The following is a 16298-nucleotide window of genomic DNA, read 5'->3' as shown; positions in this document are numbered from 1 at the left end:
AAGCCCACAAGCGAATGGAAGAGGTGAGAGTAGGAGATCGAGTAGCTGCGAGAAGGAATTATGCAACGGAACGGAGATAAACATACCTGCATTTGTTCATTATAAATTCTTGTTTGCAACTGTTGGACTAATGACTACACCCTAGATCAGCTAGATGCAGGAAAGTGTGCAAAGCGATATTGAATGTCTGCCACCTTGATTACTCAAATTTCTCTTGATCTACGTTGTAAACATTCATTCATAGGCTAGGTTGTAGCAACCTCATGATGGGTATAGGGGAAAGTAGACTATCATCTAGTAGCCTAAACCTATCGATGTTACATTAAGCCGGGTAAATGGAATGTGAATGACAGTCATCCAATATGCTGTAATAGGCCATGCTCTTAAAAACAATAAAAAAATGCCTTAAAAATGCCTTAAACGGCACCAACCGCCACTGCTGAACCATGAAAAAACAGAATATTCTTATTTTTCTCCATATCGTTTCCGATATTAGGTAGGCTATTTGTTAATCAATTTGTCTATAACTATACTGAACAAAAATATAAACGCAACATGTAAAGTGTTGATCCCATGTTTCCTGAGCTAAAATGAAAGATCCCTAACATTTTTCCATATGCACAAAAAGCTTGTTTCTCTAAAATGTTGTGTGAAAATGTGTTAACATCCTTGTTAGTGAGCAATTCTCCTTTGCCAAGATAATCTGTCTACCTGACAGGTGTGGGATATCAAGAAACCAATTAAATAGCATGATCACTACACAGGTACACCTTGTGCTGGGGACAATAAAAGGCCACTCTAAAATGTGCAGTTTTGTCACACAACACAATGCCACAGAGGTCTCAAGCTTTGAAGGAGAGTGCAATTGGTATGCTGACCTCAGGAATGTCCACTAGAGCTGTTGCCAGATAATTTAATGTTAATTTCTCTACCATAAGCCACCTCCAACGTTGTTTTAGAGAATTTGGCAGTACGTCCAACCGGCCTCACAACCGCAGATCCCGTGTAACCATGCCAGCCCAGGACATCCACATCCGGCTTCTTCACCTGTGGGATTGTCTGAGACCAGCCATCCAGAAGGCTGATGAAACTGTGGGTTTGCACAACCAAATAAGTTTTGCACAAGCTGTCAGAAACTGTCTCAGGGAAGCTCATCTGCGTGCTTGTTGTCCTCACCAGGGTCTTGACATGACTGTAGTTTGGCATTGTGGGCAAATGTTCACCTTCGATGGCCACTGGCATGCTGGTTTAAGTGTGGTCTTCACGGATTAATCCCGGTTTCAACTGTACCCGGCAGATGGCAGACGTGTGGGCGAGCGGTTTTCTGATGTCAACATTGTGAACAGAGTGCTCCGTGGTGGTGGAGTTATGGTATGGGCAGGCACCCAGTGGTGGTGGAGTTATGGTATGGGCAGGCATAATCTATGGACGACAAACACAATTGCATTTTATCGATGGAAATTTGACAAGATCTTGGGGCCCATTGTCGTGCCATTCATTTGCCGCCATCACCTCATGTTTCAGCATGATAATTCACGGCCCCATGTCGCAAGGATCTGTAAACCATTCTTGGAAGCTAAACATTCCCAGTTCTTCCATGGCCTGCATACTCACCAGAAATGAGCATGTTTAGGATGCTCTGGATTGACGTGTACGACAGCATGTTCCAGTTCCTGCCAATATCCAGGGACTTTGCACAGCCATTGAAGAAGAGTGGGACAATCTTCCACAATCAACAGCCTGATCAACTCTATGCGAAGAAGATGTTGTGCTGCATGACGTAAATGGTGTTCACACCAGACATGGACTGTTTTTCTGATCCACGCCCCTACCTTTTTTTTTAAAGGTATTTGTAACCAACCGATGCGTATCTGTATTCCCATTCATGTGAAGTCCATAGATTAGGGCCTATTGAATCTATATAAATTGCCAGATTTCTTTATAAGAACTGTAACTCAGTAAAATCTTTGAAATTGTTGCATGTTGCGTTGATATTTTTGGTCAGTATAGATACATGACTTGCTTACCTGAAAGTTATAGATTGATAGAATGAATGAATCAACAGTCTAGACATTGATAAAATAATCTCTTTTGTTTCTCCTTCATTCGTGGAGTGAAGACGTTTTTCAATTTCGGTGCAACATTTTCAAATGACATCACTTTGTTGACCGGTTTCAAGCAAATGAAAGCTGTGAAACGATCCAACATGTTTCTGACTGTATTTCAGTTCGTCTTGGATTCTTATTTCATAGGGTTGAAATTGAAATACTGTCAGCTTTTATATCACTGCATTCACATTTTCTCAAAAAATGAAATCATATTTTTCCATTCCTGTTCCCGAGACAAACATTTGGTCTGTCATTTTACTGCAAGGAACATTTCATTCTGCAGGAGTTAATATGATAAGGTTACATAGGTGGCCCACAGTCAGTGTCCAGACTTCAGATACTATTCTAATTATTAATGTTCCCATCTGAACTTCAAAGGTGATACTATGTGAAACTGAGCCTACGCAGAACGAGAAAAGCAAACAGTAAACTGGATGAGATGTTTACTTGCCACAGTGTCCCCGTCTAAGATTAGCATATCCCAGGCGTCTTATTCAGGTTTCTCAAAACAGGGAATCAAGCTTATTTGGGTTATTGTAAACGGAATATGATGTTTATATGCGTCAACTTAAAAATAGAATACTTGAGCATCCCAAGTAATAACGGGATATTTTGTAGTGCATGTAAACATGGTCAATGTCTCTTCTTTTCTATGTGTGTATTTGTCTCTAAATCCTATTTCTGTGTGTGTTTTGCAGTGGAGTGTCCTGCGTGTTCTGTGGGCATCTCTGAACAGCTCATCAACAAGCACCTGGACACCTGTCTGACCCGAGGGGAGAAGAAGGAGAGCCTTAGGAGGTACTAGTGGACACACATCTCACAGGGGTTCAAGAGGTGGATAACTTTTTGGAAGTTTCAACTTATTTTTGACCTCCCTGAAACAACAACACTAATGAAGTCAAAAAAGTGAACTATCCCTTTAAAATAATTCTCATAACATTTTGTATTATTTATTTATTTGATTTTACCTTTATTTAACTAGGCAAGTCAGTTAAGAACAAATTCTTATTTACAATGACGGCCTACTCCGGCCAAACTCTCCCCTAACCCGGACTGCGCTGGGCCAATTGTGCGCCACCTAATGGGACTTTCGATCACAGCCGGTTGTGATACAGCCCGGGATCGAATCCGGGTGTGTAGTGATGCCTCTAGCACTGTGATGCAGTGCCTTAGACCGCTGTGCCACTCAAGATTAACCCTGATGTAAAGCTAGCTCTAGCTAGCTAGCTCTCTGTCTGTGTTGTATATCATGTTTAGATTTATGTTTGGGGAGACAATATTCATTCCTCTAAGGAAATTGATGTCTACAACCTGGAAATATTCCTTTCTGCTTAAATCTAATGCATGGTTCCACGTTATGATTAATGTTGGCTTGTGATATCTGAGGCTCCGTCAGAAGCAGGCAAGTGTGCGTGACAGCATGGAACCCTTGATGTGTGGCGGACCTTGATGTCAGAGTGATGGATTACAGAATTTCCTATACTCTTCAACACATTTGACCTGCCACACAGCTCTGCATAGGAGCTGGAGAGTTTTCAATGCAGCTTGGTGATGAAAAGATGCCATGTGGGCAGAACCTTACCCTGAATTAGTCATGGACTTTCTATCTGAAAAGCAGCTTATTTGAAAGTCTAGTCTACATTATGCTTTTGTGGTAGGAGAGAGGACCGAACTGAGTGAACTGAAAAACAATTACTTGGAAAGCCCAGCTAAAATCCCAATTGATTTATTGGCCTTACAGGGAGGTCAACGATAGGAAAGAGCTTTATACTGTACACCGCTGTCAAGTTGCCTGGCTCTAATTATATGCATCTGATCTGACAAGTGGTAGCTGAGTGACTTCCGGCTTCTAATATATATTTTTTTAACAGAGCCCCCCTCCCTCCCTGTATATCAGGCCTTAGGTTAACTATAACATTCATGTTGTCTTCCTCTGTGGTGCCCTCCCTATGATGGACTCTTATTGGGCAAGCCAGAGGTCTGAGAGCTGCAACAACACGTCACACTGTAGTTCATCATGGAATAATAGTACCACTGAATATCTGTCTCACTACAGAGCTCGTAACTGTGTAGGCTTAATATCTAATGACCATGTTATAGTCGGTTATAAACTGATTTTCCTTATGGCTTCATGTTCCACAGCTCCCTAGGTGCTAAGAGGAGGCCGATGGGGAAGCTGGTGTACACACTGCTGTCCATGCAGGAGCTGAAGAGGAGGCTGAAGGAGTGCCACCTCTCTGTCCAGGGTAACAAAGATCAGCTGGTCAGGAGGCACCAGGACTTTGTACACTTCTACAATGCCCAGTGTGACGCCCTGGAACCGAAATCAGGTGAGAGTGCCATTTTCACTGTGGTCGAATAATGAAGATGGCAGGGAGTCAACCATGGATGAGGGTAAAATTCTGACAGTAAATGCCAGAGCAGTTTTCTGGCCACCATAAATTGACTTTCCATCATTCAAAGCCATCATTGTATAACTGCTAGAAAGCTTCAGACTTTTCTGGCCATTGTTGATTCATGATTGACATCCATTACAAAAAAAATACACAACAGCTTTTGTTTGACGGTTTAAAAAAAAAATCATAGAGCCTTAGACTGACTGAATTAATTACATGTTTTTTTTGTGTCAAATCGCCAGTTGACAACCCATCCCGTACGGGAGTAATTGACACATTACAAAGATACACAGTGATGATTCAGTGAAAATTATTTAGGCTTTCTGTGCAGTGAGCACCGCATAAAGAAGGAAAATAAATCAATACATAATAGTAGATAAGGTTATCCAAGCAATAATATTAACCCTAATGCATTTTAAATAAATAAGTGTGCGGACGTTTCCATCTCAGGTTGATACAGAGACATTCTGCTTTTATTAAAAGCAGGCTTGACTACTGTAATGCTCTCCTGTCTGGCCTACCCAAGAAAGCCATTGGTCAACTGCAAAACATTCACAATACTGCAGCACAGGAACTTACCATGACCAGACAGAGAGCACACATTACACCATATTTTAAAAGTCTCTGCACTGGGTGCCAGTGAGTTTTAGAATACATTTTAAGATTGTTCTATTGGTTTTTAAATCAATCCACAATTGTGCACCCCAATACAAATCAGACATGCTTTTGAGTTATGTACCCAATAGGTCCCTCACATACTCTGGCACTGGCCTTTTTAACTATCCCAAAGCCTAGGACCAAGAGGCATGGAGAGGTAGCCTTTACTTACTATGCCCCCAGCCTCTGGAATAGCCTGCCAGAAAACCTAAGGGGGGGGTCGAAACTGGACATATTTAAAGAGGTTTTACAACACGCCTTTTCGTCTTTTATTTTCCTTAGGTTGCCTTTTTAGTCTTGTGTTTTTTATCCTCTTATGTTTGTAGTAAATATTTGTTTTTTCCCTGTGAAACAGATTGCGTTGCATTCATGTCTGAAATGTGCTATATAAATCATGAATGATTTTGATTTGAAAAATACATTCAGATAAATAAATACAGGCAAATGAATTGGAAGCTGTTTAAACCCCATCTGTCACAAAGAGAAGATACAAGTTTGAGACTGGCCTACACAAAATCTAAATACATGCAGTGCATTCGGAAAGTTTTCAGACCCCTTGACTTTTTCCACATTTTGTTACGCTACAGCCTTATTCTAAAATTGGTTCAATTGTTTTCCCCCTCATCAATCTACACACAATACCCCATAATGACATAGAAATAATACGTTTATGGCAATTTTTGCAAATGTATTAAAAATAATTTTAAAGGAATTATTCAGACCCTTTACTCAGTACTTTGTTGAAGCATCTTTTGGCAGCGATTACAGCCTCATATCTTCTTGGTTATGACGCTACAAGCTTAGCATACCTGTGTTTGGGGAGTTTGTCCAATTCTTCTCTGCAGATTCTCTCAAGCTCTGTCAGGTTAGATGGGAAGCATTGCTGCACAGCTACTTTCAGGTCTCTCCAGAGATGTTTGATCAGGTTCAAGTCCGGGCTCTTGCTGGGTCACTCAAGAACATTCAGAGACTTGTCCCGAAGCCACTCCTGCGTTGTCCTGGCTGTGTGCTTAGGGTTGTTGTCCTGATGGAAGGCGAACTTTCGCCTCAGTCGGAGGTCCTGAGCACTTTGGAGCAGGTTTTCATCAAGGATCTCTCTGTACTTTGCTCCGTTCATCTTTCCCTCAATCCTGACTAGTCTCCCAGTCCCTACCACTGAAAAACATCCCCACGGCAGGATACTGCCACCACGTCAAGGGGTCTAACTACTTTCCGAAGGCACTGTATATGTAAATACGTGTATGTATATCTGGAAATCATGATCTTATTCGAATAGTGAAATAATTTCAAATGCCCATCCCTACAGTGCGATACGGTAGAGTTCAGTATAGTTAATTATATTGTACTCTAGTCTAGTGTGCTCTACTGTACTGTAGGCTTGGGCGGTATACCGTTTACAGGGTATTTGGAAATAGCCACGGGATGATTAATCAATACCGTCAATACTATTTAAAACTATTTATTTGACATTTTTAAATAAATAAATATATTTGTAGCAACATTTTAAGAAAATACCTGCAGTCAACTTGTGCAATACGTTAGGAGTTTACGACGTAATTTTTCATGATGAAGCTTACCGGTATTTCCGAGTCACGTGGTGTTTGTTAACAAGCACACAATGACGAGAGACCAGAGCCTTGTGAGTCACTCACTGTTGTGCAGCATGTGCTACGGGAGCGTGCTAGTTGAAGTATGGAATTCACAACTAAATGTTTGCCAGCTAGATATCTTATAACTATTACGTTAACTGTCTAAAATGTGCTAAATGCTCTGCAGTTGTGCATTTGGTTTGTTAATTTAGTAGCTAGTTAGCTAAGTGGGTAGCTTCTTCCAAAATCAAGCTTCGCTTGGTAGCCTAACACCAGAGGTCCCCTCCTGGAGCATGTTGTCTAATGCTTGTTTTGTGCGTGCAGCAAACTCTGTGTTTTTTGTTGTTGTTGATACTTGTAAAACTTTATGAGCTGGGATGTATGTCCTGCAAATAGTTTAGGTCAGAGACCGTATAAAATGTTCGCAATGCACTCATTAGCATTCTCCAAAGGATTTTACATGTACTTCGGATTTACTTCGGATTATAGAGGCTAAGGGGGGTTTGAATGTGTTCAGTGCCAGTATTACCAAAAATCCCTGTACGGTACATGAACAGTATGACAATCTGGATACCGCCCAAGCCTACTGTACTAACGTCAACAAAACAAAGGAGATGATCGTGGACTTCAGGAAACAGCAGAGGGAGCACCCCCCTATCCACATCGACGGGACAGCAGTGGAGAAGGTGGAAAGTTTTAAGTTCCTCGGCCTCCACGTTACTGACAAACTGAAATGGTCCACCCACACAGACAGTGCGGTGAAGAAGGCGCAGCAATGCCTCTTCAACCTCAGGAGGCTGAAGAAAGTTGGCTTGTCACCTAAAACCCTCACAAACATTTACGGATGCACATCTGAGAGCATCCTGTCGCGCTGTATCACCGCCTGGTACGGCAACTGCAACGCACCGCAACCGCAGGACTCTCCACAGGGTGATGCAGTCTGCACAACGCATCACCCGGGGGCAAACTACCTGCCCTCCAGGACTCCTACAGCACCCTATGTCACAGGAAGGCCAAAAAGATCATCAAGAACAACAATCACCCGAGCCACTGCCTGTTCACCCCGCTATCAACCAGAAGGCGAGGTCAGTACAGGTGCATCAAAGCTGGGAACAAGAGACCGAAGCTGTTTTTTAATCTCAAGACCATCAGACTGTTAAATAGCCATCACTAGCGCAGAGAGGCTGCTGCATATATACACAGACTTGAAGTCGTTGGCCACTTTAATAAATTGAACTCGAGTCACTTTTTAATGTCAATGCCATTTTACCTGCTGTTGTTATGCTAGCTGATGAGCTGTTGTCTCACCCACTGTTTTAGCTAGCTTTCCCAATTCAACACCTGTGATTACTGTATGCCTCGCTGTATGTCTCTCTCAAATGTCAATATGCCTTGTATACTGTTGCTCAGGTTAGTTATCATTGTTTTAGTTCACAATGGAGCCCCTAGTCCCACTCCTCATACCCCTGATACCTCCTTTGTCCCACCTCCCACATATGCGGTGACCTCACCCATTACAACCAGCATGTCCAGAGATAAAACCTCTCTCATCATCACCCAGTGCCTGGGCTTACCTCCGCCGTATCCGCTGTCCTCAACCAGGATCTCAGCGACCACTCTCAAATTCAAGGAACCCACCAGGTACAACCCTAACTCTCTGCGGGAGTCCTCCTCATAGACGTCATCCTGACCAACTGGCCCTCCAAATACACCTCCGCTGTCTTCAACCAGGATCTCAGCGACCACTGCCTCATTGCCTGTATCCGCTACGGTGCCGCAGTCAAACGACCACCCCTCATCACTGTCAAACGCTCCCTAAAACACTTCTGTGAGCAGGCCTTTCTAATCGACCTGGCCCGGGTATCCTGGAAGGACATTGACCTCATCCCGTCAATTGAGGATGCCTGGTCATTCTTTAAACGTAACTTCCTCACCATTTTAGATAAGCATGCTCCGTTCAAAAAATGCAGAACTAAGAACAGATACAGCCCTTGGTTCACTCCAGACCTGACTGCCCTCGACCAGCACAAAAACATCCTGTGGCGGACTGCAATAGCATCGAACAGTCCCCGCGATATGCAACTGTTCAGGGAAGTCAGGAACCAATACACGCAGTCAGTCAGGAAAGCTAAGGCCCGCTTCTTCAGGCAGAAGTTTGCATCCTGTAGCTCCAACTCCAAAAAGTTCTGGGACACTGTGAAGTCCATGGAGAACAAGAGCACCTCCTCCCAGCTGCCCACTGCACTGAGGCTAGGGAACACGGTCACCACCGACAAATCCATGATTATCAAAAACTTCAACAAGCATTTCTCAACGGCTGGCCATGCCATCCGCCTGGCTACTCCTACCTCGGCCAACAGCTCCGGCCCCCCTCAGCTCCTCGCCCAAGCCTCTCCAGGTTCTCCTTTACCCAAATCCAGATAACAGATGTTCTGAAAGAGCTGCAAAACCTGGACCCGTATAAATCAGCTGGGCTTGACAATCTGGACCCTCTAATTCTGAAACTATCCGCCGCCATTGTCGCAACCCCTATTACCAGCCTGTTTAACCTCTCTCTCATATCGTCTGAGATCCCCAGGGATTCGAAAGCTGCTGCAGTCATCCCCCTCTTCAAAGGGGGAGACACCCTGGACCCAAACTGTTACAGACCTATATCCATTCTGCCCTGCCTATCTAAGGTCTTCGAAAGCCAAGTCAACAAACAGGTCACTGACCATCTCGAATCCCACCGTACCTTCTCCGCTATGCAATCTGGTTTCCGAGCCGGTCACGGGTTCACCTCAGCCACACTCAAGGTACTAAACGACATCATAACCGCCATCGATAAAAGACAGTACTGTGCAGCCGTCTTCATCGACCTTGCCAAGGCTTTCGACTCTGTCAATCACCAGATTCTTATCGGCAGACTCAGTAGCCTCGGGTTTTTCGGATGAGCCTTGCCTGGTTCACCAATTACTTTGCAGACAGAGTTCAGTGTGTCAAATGAGGGCATGCCCGGTCCTCTGGCAGTCTCTGGGGGTGCCACAGGGTTCAATTCTCGGGCCGACTCTTTTCTCTGTATATATCAATGATGTTGGTCTTGCTGCGGGCGATTCCCTGATCCACCTGTACGCAGACGACACCATTCTATATACTTTCGGCCCGTCATTGGACACTGTGCTATCTAACCTCCAAACGAGCTTCAATGCCATACAACACTCCTTCCGTGGCCTCCAACTGCTCTTAAACGCGAGTAAAACCAAATGCATGCTTTTCAACCGATCGCTGCCTGCACCCGCATGCCCGACTAGCATCACCACACTGGATGGTTCCGACCTTGAATATGTAGACACCTATAGGTACCTAGGTGTCTGGCTAGACTGCAAACTCTCCTTCCAGACCCATATCAAACATCTCCAATCGAAAATCAAATCAAGAGTCGGCTTTCTATTCCGCAACAAAGCCTCCTTCAGTCACGCTGCCAAGCTTCCCTAGTAAAACTGACTATCCTACCGATCCTCGACTTCGGCGATGTCATCTACAAAATCGCTTCCAACACTCTACTCAGCAAACTGGATGCAGTTTATCACAGTGCCTTCCGTTTTGTCACTAAAGCACCTTATACTACCCACCACTGCGACTTGTATGCTCTAGTCGGCTGGCCCTCGCTACATATTCGTCGCCAGACCCACTGGCTCCAGGTCATCTACAAGTCCATGCTAGGTAAAGCTCCGCCTTATCTCAGTTCACTGGTCACGATGGCTACACCCATCCGTAGCACGCGCTCCAGCAGGTGTATCTCACTGATCATCCCTAAAGCCAACACCTCATTCGGCCGCCTTTCGTTCCAGTACTCTGCTGCCTGTGACTGGAACGAATTGCAAAAATCGCTGAAGTTGGAGACTTTTATCTCCCTCACCAACTTCAAACATCAGCTAACCGATCGCTACAGCTGTACATAATCTATTGGTAAATAGCCCACCCATTTTCACCTACCTCATCCCCACAGTTTTTATTTATTTACTTTTCTGCTCTTTTGCACACCAATATCCCTACCTGTACATGATCATCTGATCATTTATCCCTCCAGTGTTAATCTGCAATATTGTAATTATTCGCCTACCTCCTCATGCCTTTTGCACACATTGTATATAGACTCCCCTTTTTTCTACTGTGTTATTAACTTGTTAATTGTTTACTCCATGTGTAACTCTGTTGTCTGTTCACACTGCTATGCTTTATCTTGGCCAGGTCGCAGTTGCAAATGAGAACTTGTTCTCAACTAGCCTACCTGGTTAAGTAAAGGTGAAATACATTTTTTTTTTTTAATTCCTTGATGAGCGACCTTTCAATATAGGACTCGTTTTATTGTGGATATAGATAAGTTTGTACCTGTTTCCTCCAGCATCTTCACAAGGTCCTTTGCTGCTGTTCTGCGATTGATTTTCACTTTTCGCAACAAAAGTACAAAAGTACATTTATCTCTAGGAGACAGAATGCGTCTCCTTCCTGAGTGGTATGACAGCTGTGTGGTCCCATGGTGTTTATACTTGCATACTATTGTTTGTACAGATGAACGTGTTACCTTCAGGCGTTTGGAAATTGCTCCCAAGGATGAACCAGACTTGTGGAGGTCTACAATTTTTTTCTGAGGTATTTGGCTGATTTGTTTTAGATTTTCCCATGATGTCAAGCAAAGAGGCACTGAGTTTGAAGGTCGGCCTTGAAATACATCCACAGGTACACCTCCAATTGACTCAAATTATGTCAATTAGCCTATCAGAAGCTTCTAAAGCCATGACATACATTTCTGGAATTTTCCAAGCTGTTTAAAGGCACAGTCAACTTAGTGTATGTAAACTTCTGACCAACTAGAATTGGTCAGATACAAATACACAAGCACAGCAGCTGATTGGAAAAAATTAAACATCACATTATTCAAACAGATTGTCACATGGAAATCTTTAGCCTAGTGTATTTACGTCACACAAAGTCGGTATAAATTCAAAGCACATAATTGATACTGCCGGACTGCACACAAAACCCAAATGCAGTTTAGAGTTCTCATCAGAACTGGAAATGTGATCCCGGTCGGACCCAATTCCGGTGAGCTGAAGCCCGAGCCCATGCCTGGTTTGACATCACAGAAATTAAATGAGCCGAACCTGAAAAAAAGCTAGATTTCTAGAAAACAGTGTGCTATATTGATTGAAACTGGTGTTGAGAACGATGCGGCGGAGGTGGGCGGAAGCGGAGTGAGGAGACAAGGAAACAGTCATTGGGCCTAGACAACTCACTTCAGTAATGATCAACTGAATTATGAAAATATTTAAACAATGCAATGCATTTTAAGGCATGTATCAAATTCTTGCTTATACTGAGTCTCCCAAAGTTATATCCAACTGTTATGCTAATTTAAAGCAATAGTTGTGTGTGCTTACCTAGATGATCATTTCAGCACCGTTTTGACTGGAACAGCAAGATGAGTAGGTAGGGGAATCGTCTAGAAAAGTAACATTTTTGTTTTCACTGAATCTCTGTTTGGATATGTGGTAACAATTAGGCTTGGTAATTGTTAGCTAAGTTGAGGTCAGTGCTATTGATTTTTATTCTAGTTTGCTCATATATTAGGCGGCAGCGTAGCCTAGTGGTTAGAGCGTTGGACTAGTAACCGGAAGGTTGCAAGTTGAAACCCCCGAGCTGACAAGGTACAAATCTGTCGTTCTGCCCCTGAACAGGCAGTTAATTAACCCACTGTTCCCAGGCCGTCATTGAAAATAAGAATATGTTCTTAACTGACTTGCCTGGTTAAATAAAGGTAATTTTTTAAATATTTTTTTTATTATTATTATTTTTTTTTAAATTAGCTGATTACAGTGATTGATTTTGCTAGCATGTTATACAAGTCTGCTTGCGCTTAACTCACATTATGTAGCCTGTCCTTCTCCCGACCAAAAGCCTGTGACTTTTCAGATAATCAATCACTGTAAAATTTTTTTACTGAATCTCAATCGTCGTTTCCAATTGGTAGTTAGTCTTGTCCCATGGCTGCTACTCCTGTACAGCCTCGGGAGAGGCGAAGGTTGAGAGCCGTGGGTACTCTGAAACACAACCGAGCCGAGCCGCACTGCTTCTTGACACAATGCCCGCTTAACCCAGAAGCCAGCCGCACCAATGTGTCGGAGGAAACACTGTACATTGGCGACTGTGTCAGGGTGCACTGTGCCCGGCCAGACACAGGAGTCGCTAGAGTGCGATGAGTCATGAATATCACAGCCTTCCAAACTCTCCCCTAACCTGGATGACGCTGGGCCAATTGTGTGCTGCCCCATGGGTTTCCCGGTCGCGGCCGGCTGTGACAGAGCCTGGAGTCGAACCAGGTTCTCTAGTGGTACAGCTAGCACTGCGATGCAGTTTCTTAGACCACTGTGTCACTCGTAGTAGCCTTTATATAGCTTTATTTATAGCCTAGGCTATTGTCTTACCGTCCCAATCCTGACTCGTGTCTCGTATTGCTGCCCTTATGAGAGCTTCTGTAGAGAATATGTGATCAATAAATGGTATGAGAGTAGATATTGTAGCAGGTTCAAGGGTGTGGGGTTTCCACGTCACCAAGTTCAATAACCAAACATGCACAAGGAGCACAACTAGCATGCAAATTGGAAGTTTATTCGGGAGTTTTGCACACTTGAGAAAAGTGGGGAATTCACCATTTCACAGTCCACAATCTGGTCTCGTTGTCTGTTCCGTTCTCCAGGGGTAATCCTAAAACGCAGGTCCTCAGCCAAACCGGTTCGGTGCACAGTGGGGGTAATCAGACAAATATTTCTCTCCTCACGCTCTTCAACACATGCTTCCCTCTCCGTTCTCTGCCCCTTTGTGCAGGCCGCTTCCTCTTTTATCCCCAAGTACTCCCTGGCTTAATGACCCATAGGCTCGCCTCGTTGGGGGCAGGAAGTCCATATAAGGCTCAGGGGTGGAGCCAGTGGGCTGCCTGGTATCTTCCTTCAATCACCACTTCCTTCACCTCTCCCTGCCGTCTGGCACTATGGTAATTTTTTTTACAGAGTTGGTCTCCGTTAAGATACATTCATATTTAAAACATTTCCTCTTTTCATCTGACCCTTATTCATGAGCTGATCTGCTATCTGTATAATTATCAACTCGATTTTGATAAATAGGAGATATTCTGTCATTAGTTGGAGGTTATCTAGCAAACTTACTACTTTGGTAATTTGACTTTTGTTTGACTGCCTTTACAAAGTTTGTATCAATTGACAATGCTATAGCTTACTGAGAGTGTCGTCTGTGTGTCCTGAACGCGGGCTCTTTCGAGAGAGCCTATGCCTACCGCTGAAATGCACTGAATTAATTGAGGATAACTCTCACAATGTATTAACGACCTGTTTCGCAATTCATAAGTCATTGGCGATCGAAGTTACTCTATCATTACTTAACATCAGTTTCACTTGCTGTGAAATCTTTACATGGTGGTGTAGCCTAGTGGTTAGAGCGTTGGACTAGTAACCGAAAGGTTGCAAGATCGAATCCCCGAGCTGACAAGGTAAAAATCTGTTGCTCTGCCCCTGAACAAGACAGTCATTAATAAGAAGAATTTGTTCTTAACTGACTTGCCTAGTTAAATTAAGAAGAAAAATTGTGACAGTCTTATTTTGGGAGAACCCTGGCACAGTGACCATATCTTGGTTTTAAATGGGCACTTCAGATTTTTGAGGTATTTCCCGGGAATTATTCCCTATGTTGAAATTTGTTAGATTTCGGCAAAATATGAATCTATACTCTACTTTTCTTTAATGTACTGTACATTACAGTACAATACAATACCGTATAGCACTACAGTACAGTAAAGAAAAGTAGAGTAGAGTTTAGGTCAGTACTGTTCTCGGTCCTGGGACCCCCCTGGCTGCACGTTTTGGTTTTTGCCGTAGCACTACACAGCTGATTAAAATAATCCAAGCTTGATGATGAGTTTTTTTATTTGAATCAGCTGTGTAGTATTTGTATTTATTATGGATCCCCATTAGCTTCTGCCAAGGCAGCATCTACTCTTCCTGGGGTCCAGCAAAATGGTGGCAGTTATACATATTAAAAACATTACAATACATTCATAACAGATTGCTCAACATATTAAGTGTGTGCCCTCAGGCCTCTACTCTACTACCACTTATCTATAACACAAAATCCATGTGTGTATATTGCATATGTTATCGTTTGTATGCATGTGTCTATGTTTGTGTTGCTTCACACTCCCCACTGTTCCGTAAGGTGTATTTTTATCAGTTTAAAAAAAAAATAATCTAATTTTACTGCTGGCATGAGTTACTTTATGTGGGATAGAGTTCCATGTGGTCATGGCTCTATGCAGTACTGTGCGCCTCTCATAGTCTGTTCTGGACTAGGACAAAAACCAAAACATGCACCCCAGGGGGGGGGGTACAGTTCAGTACTCTACTGTGCTGAACTGTAATCTACTGTACTGAACTCTATTGCACTCTACTGTGATATCAACTTGTAAAACATAGACATCTGTGATTGTTGCACGTCATGAAGAAATACATTCATTTGGTTTTATTCATTTATGAATGTGACATGTCATGGTATATATATCCTTGTATGTAACAATGTCACATGGATATTTGAATTTCATTTAGAAATAATTCAAGAATATTATAACCATGCCCTTCCCTAGAACACACCCCATCTCTGTTGAGAAGTAGTGTTTCATTCAAACACCAAGGCCTGTTCTGAGCCTAGCACATGATTTGAGAATCTACTGTTACCAACACTTAAACCATTTCTACTCTAGCGAGTATTCTTTTCTTGCCTTGGCATTTGTCATGCTTCTGTGATATCTTTAGGGTGTATATTACTTGTACATGCTATTAGACTGTCAGTAAGTGACCTTGATACATGATCAATGCCTACTTCTTTCTTCATGTGTGTCTGTGAAAATCACAAACAAAAGTTTGAACCACTTGATCGTTTCCTGTTGTTTGTTTTGTTTCTCTGGGTGTGCTTCAATTCCTCAGCAGTGGCCTCAGGGGCAGAGACCTTAATGTGTTGAAAACAACCGTTCACATAACAAGCCATGCTTGTGATCCGGAGGGTCATAAAGGTCTCTCTTCATTCTCTGTCAACAGCCAAAGACATTGCCAATGAAGTGGAGGCCAACGAGAAGGCCAGGAACCAACTTCAGGGGAAAACCAAACGTGTACGTACCAATACCTGATCACAGCATCTCTGACTTGTGCCACAGGACCCCCGGATACTTTTTGTTGTTCCCAACATGACATAATGTTCAATAAAAGGCCTTGTCCCTTGCAAATAACCTTGTCTAGTGTGTTCTTGAAACGCAAATGATCACTCTACAGTACATGTTGTTTTGTTTGTCCAACTGTGTTGCAGGTCATGGACTTCTCAAAGAATCAAAGTGTGGGAAAGATCGACGAGATGCATTCAACTTACAGTAAGTCATCTCTGTGGTGCACTTCCACCATTGATCTGTTGTCAGTGGGAGTTCAGAATTGTTTTCTGAAAGCCTTTTCTCT

At 43.1% G+C, this 16298-nt stretch overlaps 1 protein-coding gene across 13 annotated transcripts in view; it reads left to right on the top strand.

Annotated features, from left to right (window-relative positions):
• Positions 1-16298, top strand: part of LOC118388618 (E3 ubiquitin-protein ligase RAD18) — a 73927-nt gene that overhangs the window by 10743 nt on the left and 46886 nt on the right. For all 13 annotated transcript variants that reach the window (XR_004826587.2, XM_035777852.2, XM_035777860.2 and 10 more), the window contains 4 exons: positions 2807-2906; positions 4251-4438; positions 15891-15961; positions 16156-16216. Coding sequence is in view for 12 of the 13 variants with exons in the window: in XM_035777852.2 (XP_035633745.1) it covers positions 2807-2906; positions 4251-4438; positions 15891-15961; positions 16156-16216 (420 nt within the window). In the remaining variant the exon portion in view is untranslated. The remainder of the gene's footprint in view (positions 1-2806; positions 2907-4250; positions 4439-15890; positions 15962-16155; positions 16217-16298) is intronic.

This window comes from Oncorhynchus keta, chromosome 10, assembly GCF_023373465.1.
Source record: "Oncorhynchus keta strain PuntledgeMale-10-30-2019 chromosome 10, Oket_V2, whole genome shotgun sequence".
In the NCBI taxonomy this organism is placed as follows: Eukaryota; Metazoa; Chordata; class Actinopteri; order Salmoniformes; family Salmonidae; genus Oncorhynchus; species Oncorhynchus keta.
Note: the sequence above shows the minus strand (reverse complement) of the source record. Positions and strands in the feature narration are given on the sequence as shown.